This window comes from Ranitomeya imitator, chromosome 3, assembly GCF_032444005.1.
Source record: "Ranitomeya imitator isolate aRanImi1 chromosome 3, aRanImi1.pri, whole genome shotgun sequence".
Taxonomy (NCBI): domain Eukaryota; kingdom Metazoa; phylum Chordata; class Amphibia; order Anura; family Dendrobatidae; genus Ranitomeya; species Ranitomeya imitator.
Genome location: NC_091284.1, coordinates 845,307,594 through 845,329,011, shown reverse-complemented (window position 1 = coordinate 845,329,011; position 21,418 = coordinate 845,307,594). Strand labels below are relative to the sequence as shown.

Sequence of the window (21,418 nt, the reverse complement as noted above, 5' to 3'; positions counted from 1 at the left end):
TTATTACATTCTAAGGGGGCTGACTGCATTACATTCTATTGGGGCTGACTGCATTACATTCTATTGGGGCTGGCTGCATTACATTCTATGGGGACTGGCTGCATTACATTCTATGGGGGTTGTGCTGCATTACATTCTATGGGGGCTGTGCTGCATTACATTCTATGGGGGGCTTTATTACATTCTAAGGGGGCTGACTGCATTACATTCTATTGGGGCTGGCTGCATTACATTCTATGGGGACTGGCTGCATTACATTCTATGGGGGCTGTGCTGTATTACATTCTATGGGACTGGCTGCATTACATTCTATGGGGGCTGTGCTGTATTACATTCTATGGGGGCTGTGCTGCATTACATTCTATGGGGGCTGTGCTGCATTACATTCCATTGGGGCTGACTGCATTACATTCTATTGGGGCTGGCTGCATTACATTCTATGGGGACTGACTGCATTACATTCTATGGGGGTTGTGCTGCATTACATTCTATGGGGGCTGTGCTGTATTACATTCTATGGGGGCTGTGCTGCATTACATTCTATGGGGGGCTTTATTACATTCTAAGGGGGCTGACTGCATTACATTCTATTGGGGCTGTGCTGTATTACATTCTATGGGACTGGCTGCATTACATTCTATTGGGGCTGGCTGCATTACATTCTATGGGGACTGGCTGCATTACATTCTGTGGGGGCTGTGCTGTATTACATTCTATGGGACTGGCTGCATTACATTCTATGGGGGCTGTGCTGTATTACATTCTATGGGGGCTGTGCTTTGTTACATTCTAAGGGGGCTGACTGCATTACATTCTATTGGGACTGTGTTGTGAATTCTGTGGCTGAGTTCACTTCTGTGGTCACAAGTGGTATTGCAGTCTCTGGGCTTCCTCCCTCAGGTGTTTTGGTGAGCTCGTTGGCTGCCTTGCTATTTAGCTCCACCTGAGTCTGTCTTCCTTGCTCCTTGTCAATGTTCCAGTGTTGGATCTGAGCTACTGCATCTTTCCTTGGGCCTGCTGCTCTGCTAGATAAGTGCTTCTAGTTTGTTTTCGGTTTTTTCTGTCCAGCTTGTTATTATCTTTTGCTGGAAGCTCTGAGAAGCAAAGGGGTGCACCGCCGTGCTGTTAGTTCGGCACGGTGGGTCTTTTTGCCCCTTTGCGTGGTTTTCGTTTTAGGGTTTTTTGTAGACTGCATAGTTCTCTTTGCTATCCTCGCTCTGTCTAGAATATCGGGCCTCACTTTGCTGAATCTATTTCATTCCTACGTTTGTCTTTTCATCTTGCTAACAGTCATTATATGTGGGGGGCTGCCTATTCCTTTGGGGTATTTCTCTGAGGTAAGTCAGGCTTGTATTTCTATCTTCAGGCTAGTCAGCTCCTCAGGCAGTGCCGAGTTGCATAGGTAGTGATAGGCGCAATCCACTGCTGCTTATAGTTGTGTGAGGATAGATCAGGTACTGCAGTCTACAGAGATTCCACGTCTCAGAGCTCGTCCTATTGTTTTGGGTTATTGCCAGATCTCTGTATGTGCGCTGATTACTGCACGCTGTGTTGCCTGATTGCCAGCCATAACAGTACAAGGAGCCATTCAATGATTTCCAATAGAGGGAAAAAAGAAATCCTGACATCATTTTTTTTTCTTAGCTCTGTCTTCAGTCTTTTTTTTCCCCTAGACATTAGAGTGCTTCAGGACACAGCTGTGGACATGGATATTCAGGCTCTGTGCTCCTCAATGGATAATCTCGTTGTAAATGTACAAAAGATTCAAGATACTATTGATCAGAAATCGATGCTAGAACCAAGAATTCCGATTCCTGATTTGTTTTTTGGTGACAGAACTAAGTTCCTGAGCTTCAGAAATAATTGTAAGCTATTTCTGGCCTTGAAACCTCATTCTTCTGGTAATCCTATTCAACAGGTTTTGATTATTATTTCTTTTTTGCGCGGCGACCCACAGGACTGGGCGTTTTCTCTTGCACCAGGAGATTCTGCATTGAGTAATGTTGATGCATTTTTCCAGGCGCTGGGATTGCTTTACGATGAGCCTAATTCAGTGGATCAAGCTGAGAAAAATCTGCTGGCTTTATGCCAGGGTCAGGATGATGTAGAAGTATATTGTCAGAAATTTAGGAAGTGGTCAGTACTCACTCTGTGGAATGAATCTGCACTAGCGGCTTTGTTCAGAAAGGGTCTCTCTGAAGCTCTTAAGGATGTCATGGTGGGATTTCCTATGCCGGCTGGTTTGAATGAGTCTATGTCCTTGGCCATTCAGATCGGTCGTCGCTTGCGCGAGCGTAAATCTGTGCACCATCTGGCGGTATTGTCTGAGAGTAAGCCTGAGCCTATGCAGTGCGACAGGACTATGACTAAAGTAGAACGGCACGAACACAGACGTCTGAACAGACTGTGTTTCTATTGTGGTGATTCTACTCATGCTATTTCTAATTGTCCTAAACGCACTAGGCGGTTCGATAGCTCTGCCGTTATTGGTACTGTACAGTCCAAATTCCTTTTGTCCATTACCTTAATGTGCTCTTTGTCATCATATTCTGTCATGGCGTTTGTGGATTCAGGCGCTGCCCTGAATCTGATGGATTTGGATTATGCTAAACGTTGTGGATTTTTCTTGGAGCCTTTGCGGTGTCCTATTCCGTTGAGAGGAATTGATGCTACACCTCTGGCCAAGAATAAGCCTCAGTACTGGGCCCAGCTGACCATGTGCATGGCTCCTGCACATCAGGAAGTTATTCGCTTTTTGGTACTGCATAATTTGCATGATGTGGTCGTGTTGGGGTTGCCATGGCTACAAACCCATAATCCAGTATTGGATTGGAACTCTATGTCGGTAACCAGCTGGGGTTGTCAGGGAGTACATGGTGATGTTCCATTTTTGTCTATTTCGTCATCCATTCCTTCTGACATCCCAGAGTTCTTGTCGGACTTTCAGGATGTATTTGAAGAGTCCAAGTCTGATGCCCTTCCTCCGCATAGGAATTGTGATTGTGCTATCGATTTGATTCCTGGTAGTAAATTCCCTAAGGGTCGTTTATTTAATTTGTCCGTGCCTGAACACACCGCTATGCGCAGTTATGTGAAGGAGTCCCTGGAGAAGGGACATATTCGCCCATCGTCGTCACCATTGGGAGCAGGGTTCTTTTTTGTAGCCAAGAAGGATGGTTCGCTAAGACCATGTATTGATTACCGCCTTCTTAATAAGATCACTGTTAAGTTTCAGTATCCCTTGCCATTGATTTCTGACTTGTTTGCTCGGATTAAGGGGGCTAGTTGGTTTACTAAGATTGATCTTCGTGGTGCGTATAATCTGGTGAGAATCAGGCAGGGAGATGAATGGAAAACGGCATTTAATACGCCCGAGGGTCATTTTGAGTATCTGGTGATGCCGTTCGGACTTGCCAATGCTCCATCTGTTTTTCAGTCTTTTATGCATGACATCTTCCGTGAGTATCTGGATAAATTCCTGATTGTTTACTTGGATGACATTTTGATCTTCTCAGATGATTGGGACTCTCATGTGAAGCAGGTCAGAATGGTTTTCCAGGTCCTGCGTGCTAATTCCTTGTTCGTGAAGGGATCAAAGTGTCTCTTCGGTGTGCAGAAAGTTTCATTTTTGGGGTTCATCTTTTCCCCTTCTACTATCGAGATGGATCCGGTTAAGGTTCAGGCCATCCAGGATTGGACTCAGCCGACATCTCTAAAAAGTTTGCAGAAATTCCTGGGCTTTGCTAATTTTTATCGTCGCTTCATCTGTAATTTTTCTAGCATTGCCAGACCATTGACCGATTTGACCAAGAAGGGTGCTGATTTGGTTAATTGGTCTTCTGCTGCCGTGGAAGCTTTTCAGGAGTTGAAGCGTCGTTTTTGCTGTGCCCCTGTGTTGTGTCAACCTGATGTTTCTCTTCCGTTCCAGGTCGAGGTTGATGCTTCTGAGATTGGTGCAGGGGCGGTTTTGTCACAGAGAGGTTCTGGTTGCTCAGTGTTCAAACCATGTGCTTTCTTTTCCAGGAAATTTTCTGCTGCTGAGCGTAATTATGATGTGGGCAACCGAGAGTTGCTGGCCATGAAGTGGGCATTCGAGGAGTGGCGTCATTGGCTTGAGGGTGCTAAGCATCGCGTGGTGGTTTTGACTGATCATAAGAACCTTACTTATCTTGAGTCTGCCAAGCGCTTGAATCCTAGACAGGCCCGTTGGTCGTTGTTTTTTGCTCGTTTTGATTTTGTGATTTCATACCTTCCGGGCTCTAAAAATGTGAAGGCGGATGCTCTGTCTAGGAGTTTTGTGCCCGACTCTCCGGGGTTATCTGAGCCGGCGAGTATCCTCAAGGAAGGAGTCATTGTGTCTGCCATCTCCCCTGATTTGCGGAGAGTGTTGCAGAAATTTCAGGCTAATAAACCTGATCGTTGTCCGGCCGAGAAACTGTTCGTCCCTGATAGGTGGACTAGTAAAGTTATCTCTGAACTTCATTGTTCGGTGCTGGCCGGTCATCCAGGAATCTTTGGTACCAGGGAGTTGGTTGCTAGATCCTTCTGGTGGCCATCTCTGTCACGGGATGTGCGTGCTTTTGTGCAGTCCTGTGGAATTTGTGCTAGGGCTAAGCCCTGCTGTTCACGTGCCAGTGGGTTGCTTTTGCCCTTGCCGGTCCCGAAGAGGCCTTGGACACATATTTCGATGGATTTCATTTCTGACCTTCCCGTTTCTCAAAAGATGTCTGTCATTTGGGTGGTCTGTGATCGCTTTTCTAAAATGGTCCATCTGGTGCCCTTGGTTAAATTGCCTTCCTCCTCTGATTTGGTGCCTTTGTTCTTCCAGCATGTGGTTCGTTTACATGGCATTCCTGAGAATATTGTTTCTGACAGAGGTTCCCAGTTTGTCTCGAGGTTCTGGCGAGCCTTTTGTGGTAGGATGGGCATTGACCTATCTTTTTCCTCGGCCTTCCATCCTCAGACTAATGGCCAGACCGAACGAACCAATCAGACCTTGGAAACATATCTGAGATGTTTTGTTTCCGCTGACCAGGATGATTGGGTGTCATTTTTGCCGTTGGCTGAGTTCGCCCTTAATAATCGGGCCAGCTCGGCTACCTTGGTCTCTCCATTTTTCTGCAATTCTGGGTTCCATCCTCGTTTCTCTTCAGGACAGGTTGAGTCTTCGGACTGTCCTGGTGTGGATAATGTGGTGGACAGGTTGCAGCAGATCTGGACTCAGGTAGTGGACAATTTGACCTTGTCCCAGGAGAAGGCTCAGCTTTTCGCTAATCGCAGACGCCGTGTGGGACCCCGACTTCGTGTTGGGGATCTGGTTTGGTTATCTTCTCGTCATATACCTATGAAGGTTTCCTCTCCTAAATTTAAACCTCGTTTTATTGGTCCGTATAGGATTTCTGAGATTCTCAATCCGGTGTCTTTTCGTCTGACCCTCCCAGACTCCTTTTCCATACATAATGTATTCCATAGGTCGTTGTTGAGGAGATACGTGGCACCTATGGTTCCATCTGTGGAGCCTCCTGCCCCTGTTTTGGTGGAGGGGGAATTGGAGTATATTGTGGAGAAGATTTTGGATTCTCGTGTCTCTAGACGGAAACTCCAGTATCTGGTCAAATGGAAGGGTTATGCTCAGGAAGATAATTCCTGGGTTTTTGCCTCTGATGTCCATGCCCCAGATCTTGTTCGTGCCTTTCATGTGGCTCATCCTGGTCGGCCTGGGGGTTCTGGTGAGGGTTCGGTGACCCCTCCTCAAGGGGGGGGTACTGTTGTGAATTCTGTGGCTGAGTTCACTTCTGTGGTCACAAGTGGTATTGCAGTCTCTGGGCTTCCTCCCTCAGGTGTTTTGGTGAGCTCGTTGGCTGCCTTGCTATTTAGCTCCACCTGAGTCTGTCTTCCTTGCTCCTTGTCAATGTTCCAGTGTTGGATCTGACCTACTGCATCTTTCCTTGGGCCTGCTGCTCTGCTAGATAAGTGCTTCTAGTTTGTATTCTGTTTTTTCTGTCCAGCTTGTTATTATCTTTTGCTGGAAGCTCTGAGAAGCAAAGGGGTGCACCGCCGTGCTGTTAGTTCGGCACGGTGGGTCTTTTTGCCCCTTTGCGTGGTTTTCGTTTTAGGGTTTTTTGTAGACTGCATAGTTCTCTTTGCTATCCTCGCTCTGTCTAGAATATCGGGCCTCACTTTGCTGAATCTATTTCATTCCTACGTTTGTCTTTTCATCTTGCTAACAGTCATTATATGTGGGGGCTGCCTATTCCTTTGGGGTATTTCTCTGAGGTAAGTCAGGCTTGTATTTCTATCTTCAGGCTAGTCAGCTCCTCAGGCAGTGCCGAGTTGCATAGGTAGTGGATAGGCGCAATCCACTGCTGCTTCCAGTTGTGTGAGGATAGATCAGGTACTGCAGTCTACAGAGATTCCACGTCTCAGAGCTCGTCCTATTGTTTTGGGTTATTGCCAGATCTCTGTATGTGCGCTGATTACTGCACGCTGTGTTGCCTGATTGCCAGCCATAACAGGACTGGCTGCATCACATTCTATGGGGGTTGTGCTGCATTACATTCTATGGGGGCTGTGCTGCATTACATTCTATGGGGGCTGTGCTGCATTACATTCTATGGGGGGCTTTATTACATTCTAAGGGGGCTGACTGCATTACATTCTATGGGGGCTGGCTGCATTACATTCTATGGGGGCTGGCTGCATCACATTCTATGGGGGCTGTGCTGCATTACATTCTATGGGGGCTTTATTACATTCTAAGGGGGCTGACTGCATTACATTCTATGGGAGATGGCTGAATTACATTCTATGGGGGCTGGCTGCATTACATTCTATGGGAGATGGCTGCATTACATTCTATGGGGGTCTGTATTACATTCTATGGGGGCTGTGCTGCATTACATTCTATGGGGGCTGTGCTGCATTACATTCTATGGGGGCTGTGCTGCATTACATTCTATGGGGGCTGTGCTGCATTACATTATATGGGGGCTGTGCTGCATTACATTATATGGGGGCTGTGCTGTATTACATTCTATGGGGGCTGGCTGTGTTAGATTCTATGGGGGCTGGCTGCATTACATTCTATGGGGGCTGTGCTGCATTACATTCTATGGGGACTGTGCTACATTACATTCTATGGGGGCTGTGCTGCATTACATTCTATGGGGGCTGTGCTGCATTACATTCTATGGGGACTGTGCTGCATTACATTCTATTGGGGCTGTGCTGCATTACATTCTATGGGAGGCTTTATTACATTCTATGGGGTGCTGGCTGCATTACATTCTATGGGGGCTGGCTGCGTTAGATTCTATGGGGGCTGGCTGCATTACATTCTATGGGGCTGGCTGCATTACATTCTATGGGGGCTGGCTGCATTACACTTTATAAGGGGCTGGCTGCATTACATTCTATGGGGGCTGGCTGCATTACATTCTATGGGAGATGGCTGCATTACATTCTATGGGGGTCTGTATTACATTCTATGGGGGAGGGCTGTATTGCATTCTATGGGGGGTTACATTATATTCTATGGGGGCTGTGTTATATTCTATGGGGAGGTGGGCTGTATTACATTCTATGTGGGCTGTATTACATTCTATGGGGGCTGTGCTGCATTACATTCTATGGGGACTGTGCTGCATTACATTCTATTGGGGCTGTGCTGCATTACATTCTATGGGAGGCTTTATTACATTCTATGGGGTGCTGGCTGCATTACATTCTATGGGGGCTGGCTGCGTTAGATTCTATGGGGGCTGGCTGCATTACATTCTATGGGGCTGGCTGCATTACATTCTATGGGGGCTGGCTGCATTACACTTTATAAGGGGCTGGCTGCATTACATTCTATGGGGGCTGGCTGCATTACATTCTATGGGAGATGGCTGCATTACATTCTATGGGGGTCTGTATTACATTCTATGGGGGAGGGCTGTATTGCATTCTATGGGGGGTTACATTATATTCTATGGGGGCTGTGTTATATTCTATGGGGAGGTGGGCTGTATTACATTCTATGGGGGCTGTATTACATTCTATGGGGTGCTGTATTATATTCTATGGAGGGGCTACATTATATTCTATGGGGTGCTGCATTATGCTCTATGAGGGGGCTACCATATATTATATATGCAGGGGCTGCATTATACTATATGAGGGGGCTGCATTATATTCTCTGGGGGGTTACATTGTACTCAGGGGGCTACAATATATTCTGTGGGGTGGCTGCATTATACTCTGGGGTGGCATCATTATACTATATGTGGGCTGCATTATACTGTATCGAGGAGAGGTGAGGAGAGTGTTTTCTTTAAATATATCACTGAGTGATAACTGGATTGTGTGGCTATTGGAGGGGCTGTATTACATTCTATTGGGGCTGTGCTGTATTACATTCTATGGGGCTGTGCTGCATTACATTCTATGGGGGCTTTATTACACTTTATGGGGGCTGGCTGCATTACATTCTATGGGGGCTGTGCTGCATTACATTCTATGGGGGCTGGCTACATTACATTCTATGGGAGCTGGCTACATTACATTCTATGGGGGCTGTGCTGTATTACATTCTGTGGGGGCTGTGCTGTATTACATTCTGTGGGGGCTGTGCTGTATTACATTCTATGGGGGCTGTGCTGTATTACATAGTATGGGGGCTGGCTGCATTACATTCTATGGGGGCTGGCTGCATTACATTCTATGGGGGCTGGCTGCATTACATTCTATGGGAGCTGGCTGCATTACATTCTATGGGGGGCTGTATTACATTCTATGCGGGAGGGCTGTATTACATTCTTTGGGGGGCTGTATTACATTCTATGGGGTGCTGTATTATATTCTATGGGGGGCTGCATTATGATCTATGAGGGGGCTGCATTATATTCTCTGGGGGTTACATTGTACTCAGGGGGCTACAATATATTCTGTGGGGTGGCTACATTATACTCTGGGGTGGCATCATTATACTATATGTGGGCTGCGTTATACTGTATCGAGGACTATGGGGAATACATCATACTATATGAAGAACTATGGGGTGCATTATACTATGGGAAGTGAATTGTACTACATGGATGACAATGGCGGGGCACTATACTATATGGAGCACTATGAGGAATGTGTTATACTATTTGGAGGACTGAGGAGTGTATTATACTATATGGAGGACTGTGGCAGTACATTATGCTATATGGAGGACTGAGGAGTGTATTATACTATATGGAGGACTATGGGGTGTATTATACTAAACAAGCAAAATGCTGCCTATTCATCGAGTGATTGGTTTGTTTATGTGGGAACAGAAATCCTTGTTCTCAACAGCACATCGCCGGTGTAAACTGTAGATGTGCTGCTGATAACATGATACTGTATGGGGTCAGATTGATCTAATTGTGATTGTTCTGTTCCCTTCATTCTTTCTCAGTTTGTGTAAAGAGGCCGGGAAACAAGCGTCGAACGACTTCAGTATTGTCGATCACACTCATTTTGCGGCCTGAGATCAGCGCATGTAAATACAGCAGAAATGCTTCTCAGGGAGACCAGGCAAGGATAATGACAGTTGTAGTTAGTACCCGGCGCCTGGGAATAGCGCTAACTATACTGCCTTTCCCAGCTACCAGAGCATTTAATTCTGGTATGTGTAATGATTTTTAGGGTTGATGTCAGCTGCGTAATGCCAGCTGCCATCAATCCCTGGTGTAAGTAATGGAGAGGTGTCTATCAGACACCCCTAAAACTAGTATAAATCATAACCCTACCCTATAAAAAACAATTTTTATTATTCATTAATAAAACCAAAAGATAGGTTACTAAAAACCCCAAAACACCGTGAAATGACAAACAATCCCAACACCTGGGATATTAAGGGAATCCCTAGCACTGTACCTATGCTGTTACCTTCCTACCAGCGGGGGTTGGCACGCTATGGGAAACGTATTGGCGCCCCCGCTCAACGATGGCTACCCCTAGTGGCCCTAAAGATACCATGAGCCGCAACCCTCCCCAGATAGGGAATAAGGGGCACCTCTAGGTCTATACAGTGACCCTAATTCCCCAATATATGTGCAAACTAAAACCAAATGATGAACACAATTGACGTATGGTGGTAATATTATGCTTATAAATCTCTCTTATTGATCCCAAAAGGGTAACCATAGAGAAGCATCAATGATACATATGGTTAACCCTTTAGACAAAAAAGTACCATATAGGCATGTCTAATCCTAATGACAAAGGTTTGCTGCAGTCCAAACCATGCCTTGGTGGCCCTTTAAAAACATGAGCACAAATTCCGACATGACATGAAAAATGTATTGGTACTCATCCAAGCATATCCACCCGCCACTTCCGCCTCAACGCGTTTCGCCCCTCTGGCTCATCAGGAGGCCCGCTGTAGAGAAAGTGTTCCGATTTTGATATGATGCTTACCGATAGATAGAGCCCCTCCATTTAAATAGTCCCGCTCTTCTCTCTCTCCGCTTGCACTTCCGTCACATCAGACCGGAAGTGCCGTGGCCCCGCCGTATTGTGGGAAACATCCCACTGCTCATGCCCCAGCTGGTACGCATAAGATTTAACTGCGCACGCTCAATGTGGAACGCGGCCAGTAGAATACAGAAGGGCTGCGCTATAACAATATCATCAGGCTTTTCAATGGATAGGCGATAGCGCATGCGCCCTACGTAGTAAACGATCCTAACTCCATGCTGTCAGATGGCTGCCGCTGAATTATTAACCCTCTATTATACAGACAGGTAAAAGCCAAACAACCGCTGCATAGATAGAACAGAGGGGCGACACTTATAGTGAGTCACGTCCTCGGGTTGGCCCATAGTTATAATTAGACAGCCACGGGGGAGGCAAATTACGGGCAATATCATGGATTAAAAGCACAGTTTTCCCTCTCCTCTAGGACTCATATATAAAGAAAACCCCTAAATGTATTCACATGAATACATTGTTATTATAATTATGCAGCAAAGTGCAAATATTTTTCTCGACAGTTTGATAAAATTTTAAATGAAATATAATCCACCCTGTAATAACTATTATGGCTAAAGAGGAGGGGGGAGAGAAAACAGAAACGGAACCCCTGGAGGATTTTTATTAAAGATCGGTTTACAACCATATGTATGACCCCAACACAGGGGGGGGATTTTTGAGTTCAGAACTTCCCTATTAGCTTTTCTATGCTTCTATACTCACAGTCCAAATGGGAGAATTAACCCATTATGTTGAAGCCACATCCCAGGCCTACAGAAAACATGCAAACGACATTTGTTCATTTAGACCTTTGGGCACCAGTGAGTCCAATCTAAATGTCCACTCACATTCTCTTCTAAGAATGGACTTATCCCAGTTTCCACCTCTGCAATTGTGTATTACAACTTCAATGATCATAAAATAAATATTGTCTGGTTGGTCTCCATGAACTGATCTCATATGTTTAGCCAGGGGGGTGTCCCTACTACTCCTAATGTCCCCCAGGTGTTCCCCCACTGCCAACTGCCAAATGTGTAAGTGGATGAAGCCAAATAAATCTTTTGAGAGCTCATCCACGGGTAAAAAATTCTACCAAAGAGACTTCTCCAACTGTAAAACGACTGGTGTTGTCTATAAGGCCACTTGCCCCTGTCCAAGGGACTACGTAGGTAAGACGAAACGTGAGTTACGGAGAAGAGTGGGGGAACACCTAGGGGACATTAGGAACTTCCTAACGGAAGTGCAAGCGGAGAGAGAGAAGAGCGGGACTATTTAAATGGAGGGGCTCTATCTATCGGTAAGCATCATATCAAAATCGGAACACTTTCTCTACAGCGGGCCTCCTGATGAGCCAGAGGGGCGAAACGCGTTGAGGCGGAAGTGGCGGGTGGATATGCTTGGATGAGTACCAATACATTTTTCATGTCATGTCGGAATTTGTGCTCATGTTTTTAAAGGGCCACCAAGGCATGGTTTGGACTGCAGCAAACCTTTGTCATTAGGATTAGACATGCCTATATGGTACTTTTTTGTCTAAAGGGTTAGCCATATGTATCATTGATGCTTCTCTATGGTTACCCTTTTGGGATCAATAAGAGAGATTTATATGCATAATATTACCACCATACGCCAATTGTGTTCATCATTTGGTTTTAGTTTGCACATATATTGGGGAATTAGGGTTACCCTTCGTTGTGTAGGAGTGATCACTGTATAGACCTAGAGGTGCCCCTTATTCCCTATCTGGGGAGGGTTGCGGCTCATGGTATCTTTAGGGCCACTAGGGCCATCGTTAAGCGGGGGCGCCAATACGTTTCCCATAGGGTGCCAACCCCCGCTGGTAGGAAGGTGACAGCATAGGTACAGTGCTAGGGATTCCCTTAATATCCCAGGTGTTGGGATTGTTTGTCATTTCACGGTGTTTTTTGGTTTTTAGTAACCTATCTTTTGGTTTTATTAATGAATAATAAAAATTGGTTTTTATAGGGTAGGTTTATGATTTATATTAGGTGATTTATGCCCTTAAGATATCTGTCCTTGGTATTTACCCCTACTACTAGCCCAGACCTGGCGAGACCCAGCGACTCTGAAGAGCAGTGACGGTAGTAACAATACCGCTCTTCAGTCGCCGAGCTCAGCGCAAGACCCGGAATGTCTGAAGAGCGGTGACGTTACTGATGTCACCGCTCTTCAGAGTCACCGGGTCTCGTCATGCAGCGGAACCAAAAGTGGCTGTAGGCGACTATTATGGAGCATCAGAATGAGGTTCCATGGCCTTTGGTCATCTCAATCCCTTTATTATCTATGAGATCTAGTTATGTAGGTAAAGTAGCGACTTTTCTTGGTACTGCAACTAAAAGCAATAAATAGGACTGAGCTGTAATGCTGGATACAGCTGTGATTATATGGTATATAGTCGTGTTACACTCCCCTCACTTCTTGTAACCTACAAGTGTACAAAGATATTATACAGTCACCATGTGACAAGTGGGTCTGTGTGACTTCAAATGCCAGGGCTGAATATTAGTCCCAGTCCGGCGCTGCATACACATATATGTAAAATTAGCACATACATTATACTCTGCTTACCTTCCATGGCACAAGCTCATCCGGCACTGGCTGTCGGACTACTTTATAGTCTGGATATTGCAATATCCTAGAGTTCACGTGATACAGACACTTCTTGTCTCCTGTGGTATCTGAGGTTAATACAGCATCAGAATCTGAGGAGGCACTGTGAACTATGGAGAAGACACAAGATCACACTGAGGGGAGGACACAAGAACGCCCTGAGGAGAGGACAAAGGAGAGCACTGAGGAGAGGACACAAGAGAGCACTGAGGAGAGGACACATGAGAGCACCGAGGAGAGGACACAAGAACGCCCTGAGGAGAGAACACAGGAGCACAGTGAGGAGAGGACACAAGAGAGCACTGAGGAAAGGACACAAGAGAGCACTGAGGACAGGACAAAGGAGAGCACTGAGGAGAGGACACAAGAGAGCACTGAGGAGAGGACACAGGAGAGCACCGAGGAGAGGACACAAGAACGCCCTGAGGAGAGAACACAGGAGCACACTGAGGAGAGGACACGGGAGAGCACTGAGGAGAGGACACAAGAGAGCACTGAGGAGAGGACACAAGAGAGCACTGAGGAGAGAACACGGGAGAGCACTGAGGAGAGGACACAAGAGAGCACTGAGGAGAGAACACGGGAGAGCACTGAGGAGAGGACACAAGAGAGCACTGAGGAAAGGACACAAGAGAGCACTGAGGAGAGGACACAAGAGAGCACTGAGGAGAGGACACAGGAGCACACTGAGGAAAGGACACAGGAGAGCACCGAGGAGAGGACACAGGAGCGCACCAAGGAGAGGACACAAGAGAGCACTGAGGAGAGGACACAAGAGAGCACTGAGGAGAGGACACAAGAGAGCACTGAGGAGAGGACACAAGAGAGCACTGAGGAGAGGACACAAGAGAGCACTGAGGAGAGAACACGGGAGAGCACTGAGGAGAGGACACAAGAGAGCACTGAGGAGAGAACACGGGAGAGCACGGAGGAGAGGACACAAGAGAGCACTGAGGAGAGGACACAGGAGCACACTGAGGAAAGGACACAGGAGAGCACCGAGGAGAGGACACAGGAGCGCACCAAGGAGAGGACACAAGAGAGCACTGAGGAGAGGACACAAGAGAGCACTGAGGAGAGGACACAGGAGAGCACTGAGGAGAGGACACAAGAACGCCCTGAGGAGAGAACACAGGAGCACACTGAGGAGAGAACACAGGAGAGCACTGAGGAGAGGACACAAGAGAGCACACGGGAGAGCACTGAGGAGAGGACACAAGAGAGCACTGAGGAGAGAACACGGGAGAGCACTGAGGAGAGGACACAAGAGAGCACTGAGGAGAGGACACAAGAACGCCCTGAGGAGAGAACACAGGAGCACACTGAGGAGAGAACACGGGAGAGCACTGAGGAGAGGACACAAGAGAGCACACGGGAGAGCACTGAGGAGAGGACACAAGAGAGCACTGAGGAGAGGACACAGGAGCACACTGAGGAAAGGACACAGGAGAGCACCGAGGAGAGGACACAGGAGCGCACCAAGGAGAGGACACAAGAGAGCACTGAGGAGAGGACACAAGAGAGCACTGAGGAGAGGACACAAGAGTGCACTGAGGAGAGGACACAAGAGAGCACTGAGGAAAGGACACAGGAGCACACTGAGGAGAGGACAGGGGAGAGCACCAAGGAGAGGACACAAGAACGCCCTGAGGAGAGGACACAGGAGCACACTGAGGAAAGGACACATGAGCGCACTGAGGAGAGGACACAAGAGAGCACTGAGGAGAGGACACAAGAGCGCACTGAGGAGAGGACACAAGAGAGCACTGAGGAAAGGACACAGGAGGGCACTGAGGAAAGGACACAAGAGCGCACCGAGGAGAGGACACAAGAGCGCACTGAGGAGAGGACACAAGAGCGCACTGAGGAGAGGACACAAGAGAGCACTGAGGAGAGGACACAAGAGAGCACTGAGGAGAGGACACAAGAGAGCACTGAGGAGAGGACACAGGAGCACACTGAGGAGAGGACACAAGAGAGCACTGAGGAAAGGACACAGGAGGGCACTGAGGAGAGGACACAAGAGCGCACCGAGGAGAGGACAGGGGAGAGCACTGAGGAGAGGACACAGGAACGCACTGAGGAGAGAACACGGGAGAGCACGGAGGAGAGGACACAGGAGAGCACTGAGGAGAGGACACAGGAGCACACTGAGGAAAGGACACAGGAGAGCACCGAGGAGAGGACACAAGAGCGCACTGAGGAAAGGACACAAGAGCGCACTGAGGAGAGGACACGGGAGAGCACTGAGGAGAGGACACAAGAGCGCACTGAGGAGAGGACACAAGAGCGCACCGAGGAGAGGACACGGGAGAGCACTGAGGAGAGGACACAAGAGCGCACCGAGGAGAGGACACGGGAGAGCACTGAGGAAAGGACACAAGAGCGCACTGAGGAGAGGACACAAGAGCGCACTGAGGAGAGGACACGGGAGAGCACTGAGGAAAGGACACAAGAGCGCACTGAGGAGAGGACACAAGAGAGCACTGAGGAGAGAACACGGGAGAGCACTGAGGAAAGGACACAAGAGCGCACTGAGGAGAGGACACGGGAGAGCACTGAGGAGAGGACACGGGAGAGCACTGAGGAGAGAACACGGGAGAGCACCGAGGAGAGGACACAAGAGAGCACTGAGGAGAGGACACGGGAGAGCACTGAGGAGAGGACACGGGAGAGCACTGAGGAGAGGACACAAGAGAGCACTGAGGAGAGGACACAAGAGCGCACCGAGGAGAGGACACAAGAGCGCACTGAGGAGAGGACACAAGAGAGCACTGAGGAGAGGACACAAGAGAGCACCGAGGAGAGGACACAAGAATGCCCTGAGGAGAGAACACAGGAGCACACTGAGGAGAGAACACGGGAGAGCACTGAGGAGAGGACACAAGAGAGCACTGAGGAGAGGACACAAGAGAGCACTGAGGAGAGGACACAAGAGCGCACTGAGGAGAGGACACAAGAGAGCACTGAGGAAAGGACACAGGAGCACGCTGAGGAGAGGACAGGGGAGAGCACCAAGGAGAGGACACAAGAACGCCCTGAGGAGAGAACACAGGAGCACACTGAGGAGAGGACAGGGGAGAGCACCAAGGAGAGGACACAAGAACGCCCTGAGGAGAGAACACGGGAGAGCACTGAGGAGAGGACACAAGAGAGCACTGAGGAGAGGACACAAGAGAGCACTGAGGAGAGGACACAAGAGAGCACTGAGGAGAGGACACAAGAGAGCACTGAGGAGAGGACACAAGAGAGCACTGAGGAGAGGACACAAGAGAGCACCGAGGAAAGGACACAGGAGGGCACTGAGGAGAGGACACAAGAGCGCACCGAGGAGAGGACAGGGGAGAGCACTGAGGAGAGGACACAGGAACGCACTGAGGAGAGGACACAGGAGAGCACTGAGGAGAGGACACAGGAGCACACTGAGGAAAGGACACAGGAGAGCACCGAGGAGAGGACACAAGAGCGCACTGAGGAAAGGACACAAGAGCGCACTGAGGAGAGGACACGGGAGAGCACTGAGGAGAGGACACAAGAGCGCACTGAGGAGAGGACACAGGAGAGCACCGAGGAGAGGACACAAGAGAGCACCGAGGAGAGGACTGTAGAATGCCCCAGAGAGAGGAGGTGTGAATGCAATGAGCAGAGGAAAATACACACAGCTGACCCAATTGATCCAAGAGGAAAAGTCACAGTGTAATGCTGGTGGGTGTGGACCCATTGCGCATCGGGCGCCACTCCTGGGCAGTCCCCGACTCTGCAGCAGCTGACCAGAGAGTCAGATGCATATTTTTAAGGTACAGAGGGGTGAAGCATCATCATAGTCAAACGGTCTGACGTTGGGGCATGCAGTACAGTATCAGTAAACGTAGCTGAGGTCAGAGCAGAGGTGTCAGACAGAACTGGTAAACAGCCAGGTTAGTAACGGTAAGTGGAATAAGAAGGAACACATGAATGCTAACAGCATAGGATGGTTGCCTAATAAAGGCTCTGTTAGCACGGGAAAGGCCAGGGAACCTAATCTTTGCAGAACCTTGCATGGTTAATTCCTGCATAAACCGGGCATGCCACCTTAATTCTACATAAATGTCACAAGCAGATAGAGCAGTGCAACATGAGGTAGACTAGCGGAACAGCCTGATGTGGGGACAAACTGCACAGTGAGTAGAGGGGCGCTGAGGAGGCATATGAGTTACCACTGTGAAAATACCCCCCTTATATACCCTCCTTTATTGGCCAGTACATTGGAGGAACCTCTCAAGGATGACAGGGGTGTGGATGTTCAAATCATGCTCCAAAGACATTTCTTTGGGACCAAACCCCTTCAGACAACCAAATAGTCTTTTCGCCGACCTTCTTAAAGCCCAAAATATCCTTTACCTTTAACACATCCAAAGAGCCTTCAGCAATGGATGTAGGGGCAGGAGAACGAACCTTGGAGAATCGATTCACGACTATTGGCTTCAAGCGATTTATCTGGAAGGCATTCTGGATCCTTAGACTTTGTGGCAGCTGACATTTATAGAGTACCGGTATGACCTGTCTGAGAATTCTGAAAGGACTAAGGTACCGAGGAGCAAACATATATGAAGACACCTTCAGACGAATGTTCTGAGAAGTTGCCGTAAACGGCAGCAGCTGCAGGAACCCCAAAGTAGTAGACATAGGAGAGGGTTCTTGTACTTGTACCCATTTATCCTGAAGGGCAGAGATGAAGTGATGAAGATAGCTCTCAAGGATCTGGTTTACCCGTTCCACTTGCCCATTGATGTGCGGATGGTATGCGGAGGAGAAGTCCAGGTGGACATTAAAAAGTTTGCACAGGGCTCTCCAAAACTTAGAAGTTAACTGGACTCCATGACCAGAGACTATGTGGAGTTCCTGCAGACGAAGTACATGCTGGAAAACTTGCATGATGAGCTGAGGAGTGGAAGGGAAGCTGGCCAAAGGTACGAAATAATCTATCCTAGCTAACCAGGCAACCACAACCCAGATGGTGTTGCAACTCACATAAAAAGGGGCAGATCCATAATGAAATCCATAGTGATATGTTGCCAGGAAGCAGAAGGAACCAGCAGAGGGTAGAGGAAGCCAAGAGACTTGTTTCTAACACATTGTGAACAAGTGTTTATGAAGTCCTGGACATACTGGAGCATCAAGAGTCACCAGACGAGGTGAGTAATCAGCTCAGTGGACTTATGTATGCCCATATGAATGGCAAACTTGGACTCATGTCTCCAGGACAGAATTTTCTTTCTGCTTAACAGAGAGGACAAAGGTCTTGACCATAGGAATGTACTTTAAAAGGTCAGGGGCTGCCTCAATAATCCAGATCTGGATGATGATGTGATGAGAGTTTCAACTGCTGGGTTGACTGCAAGGTGGTCAGATTGTTACGATCCATGTAAATCATTGGGGAGCTGACACCCTCCTGTAGATGTTTCCACTCCTCAAGAACCGTCCCGATAGCCAGAAGTTGACAATCTCCAATAGCATAATTTAGCTCAGCCAGTGAAAACAGTTTGGAGTAAAAACTGCAAGAGAGATTTCGCCGGCAACGGCACTTACCTCCAAAAGAAACTGCTTCTCGGGTGATGCAGCACTGAAGGACTCCAGCCTTTGTGTAGGGAGCTGAAGTCAATGGAAGAGATATAGATGAATGAAGTCATCACGGAGCCGGAATTCAAATGAGCAGAGATTGAGAGGGACCTCTCCTGTCAATTCAAGATAACTTCAGACATTAGTCTTGAAGAGCAATTACTCTCACCTAGGGTCGTCTTTCGGGCCAACCCTAGATGCCGACGTTTCCCTGTCTCACTTGGCATTGTTTCTGTCAAACGAAAATTCCCGTGCCGCTACAATACATACAAATGTTCTCTGCACCTCTGCTGTTATTCCTGTATAGAAAATGTAGTGCGTTGAACCTGTATTAGTTGGGAAGCTAGTGGTGTCACTTGCAAAAGCAAAGAAGCCTTTTAGAGCCAGCCTGGGAGATCTTCTGGCACAAGGAGACACTGAAGCTTGTTCCAGAGCTTGCTCATGGAAGTTGAGATCAATCCTGATTTCCAGTTGTATAATGGCATCTAGTAAAGAGGTTAAGTCTCTGGCATAAAGCTCACCCTTAATTCAACCAGGAAGCCACCAGAGCTTCTTCGTTCCATGCCAACTGAGCCACCAAGGTACGGAAGCGCAAGGCATACTAGGCGATGGAATCCGTGCTCTACCTTAGGCTCAACAAAGACGAGGCATCAGAAGAAGTATGACCTGGAACCTCAAATAAACATGGAACATTTCGAGGATCCTCTCAACATCGCGGGTCTCAAGACTACTATGCTCCCAAATAAGGTTTGCCCAGGCCAGGGCTTGTCCAGACAGCAAAGACACCACGAATGCTGTCTTAGTGTTATCTAACGAAAAGAGGGGAGTGTGGATCTTGCACTGGTTAATCAAACAACGGCTTTCATTAGGGTCTCCATCAAAGCAGGATAGAAGTGGAAGCTGGAGCTTAGCAATTCCACCAGAAACTTGACCATAGGGCAGAACCCTCGTAGTGCTTGACTGTCCAGAAGGGGGCTGGCTGAACATGGTACATGTGGACTTAGCGGTGAACAGGCCCTGCAGCTGGGTTGCCACCATATTGTTGGCCTGCATCAACTGGTCCTGACATTCACAGCGAGAGCAGACCTCCTTTTGCAACACTTTTACAGTCGTCTGGAGATTCCGGAGTCCATGGCACAAATGTAATGTAACCCTGGTTGGTATGGACACACTGCGCCATGGGGGGGCTTACCTAGGAGGGGCTTAATTAAGTGACTACTAGGTATTCGCTAGAGCATCTGATGGTGAGGCTAGGCTTTGCTGCCAGAAGCCACCTCACCTGGGCAGTCCCCAGACCTTCAGCAGCTGACCGGAAGGTAAGAGGCATGGTTTCAAGATTCAGAAGGGTAAGGCAGAGACGCAGTCAAACAGACTGAAGTTGGGGCAGGCAGCACAGGATCAGTAAACATAGCTGAGGTCAGGAGAGGAGATGTCAGACAGGACGGGTAAACAATCTGGGTCAGTGACGGTAAGTGGAATAACAAGGAACGCATGAATGGGTGCTAAAAGTATAGGAAACCAATGTTCGGGCAGGGAGGGGTAGACAGAGCTGCCTAATAAAGGCCCTTCTAGGACAGGATAGGCCAGGGAACTTAATTTCTGCAGGATCTGGCAGGGTTAATTCCTGCAGAGACCGGCTATGGCTATGCTCACATGCAGGGGTAGACTAACGCAATGGCCTGATGCAAGGAGAAACCGCACAGTGAATAGAGGGGTGCTGAAGAGTTATCGCTGTGACTCAGAATGTCGATAATGGGAAGTTTTGATAAACTTCACGCATTTTGTTGAAAAGTAATTAAAATAAAAAAAAGTTGATGTACATGAATGATTACAAAATTATGAGTAGTCAGTATTCTTTGTGTTGAAACACTCTCAAGTGGACAGCAGTGAGATATTAGATGGACAGAAGTAAGGTGTTAAGCAACCAATAGTGAGGTGTCAGGTGGCTGGCAGTCTGAGGTGTCAGGTGGCTGGCAGTCTGAGATGTCAAGTGGCTGGCAGTCTGAGGTGTCAGGTGGCTGGCAGTCTGAGGTGTCAGGTGGCTGGCAGTCTGAGGTGTCAGGTGGCTGGCAGTCTGAGGTGTCAGGTGGCGGGCAGTCTGAGGTGTCAGGTGGCTGGCAGTCTGAGATGTCAAGTGGCTGGCAGTCTGAGGTGTCAGGTGGCTGGCAGTCTGAGGTGTCAGGTGGCTGGCAGTCTGAGGTGTCAGGTGGCTGGCAGTCTGAGGTGTCAGGTGGCTGGCAGTCTGAGGTGTCAGGTGGCTGGCAGTCTGAGATGTCAAGTGGCTGGCAGTCTGAGATGTTAGGTTGCGGGCAGTCTGAGGTGTCAGGTGGCTGGCAGTCTGAGGTGTCAGGTGGCGGGCAGTCTGAGGTGTCAGGTGGCTGGCAGTCTGAGGTGTCAGGTGGCTGGCAGTCTGAGGTGTCAGGTGGCTGGCAGTCTGAGGTGTCAGGTGGCTGGCAGTCAGATGTTAGGTGGCTAGCAGTCTGAGGTGTCAAGTGGCCGACAGTGGGAGGTGTCAGGAGACCACATAGTACATGATAATTTACCTAATATTCGAGTTTTGCTGCTGAATCCTTTCTCTGTCATGGCAGAGATGATCCAGTTCATGTATCGTGAGGACTGCACCATCTGTCAGGAGAGAATAGAGGGCATTAGCTGTACATCGGACACACTGTGGGCACACCCCATCTTCGAGGCCGCCTGGTGC

At 48.2% G+C, this 21,418-nt stretch overlaps 1 protein-coding gene across 1 annotated transcript in view; it reads right to left on the bottom strand.

Moving 5' to 3' along the window:
* The window catches only part of LOC138671448 (transient receptor potential cation channel subfamily M member 2-like), a 348,271-nt gene that overhangs the window by 64,871 nt on the left and 261,982 nt on the right, over nt 1–21,418 (bottom strand). Inside the window, exons 26-27 of the mRNA XM_069759624.1 lie at nt 21,258–21,339; nt 13,075–13,226 (exon numbers count right to left, since the gene is read on the bottom strand). Of these exons, the coding sequence (XP_069615725.1) occupies nt 13,075–13,226; nt 21,258–21,339 (234 nt within the window). The remainder of the gene's footprint in view (nt 1–13,074; nt 13,227–21,257; nt 21,340–21,418) is intronic.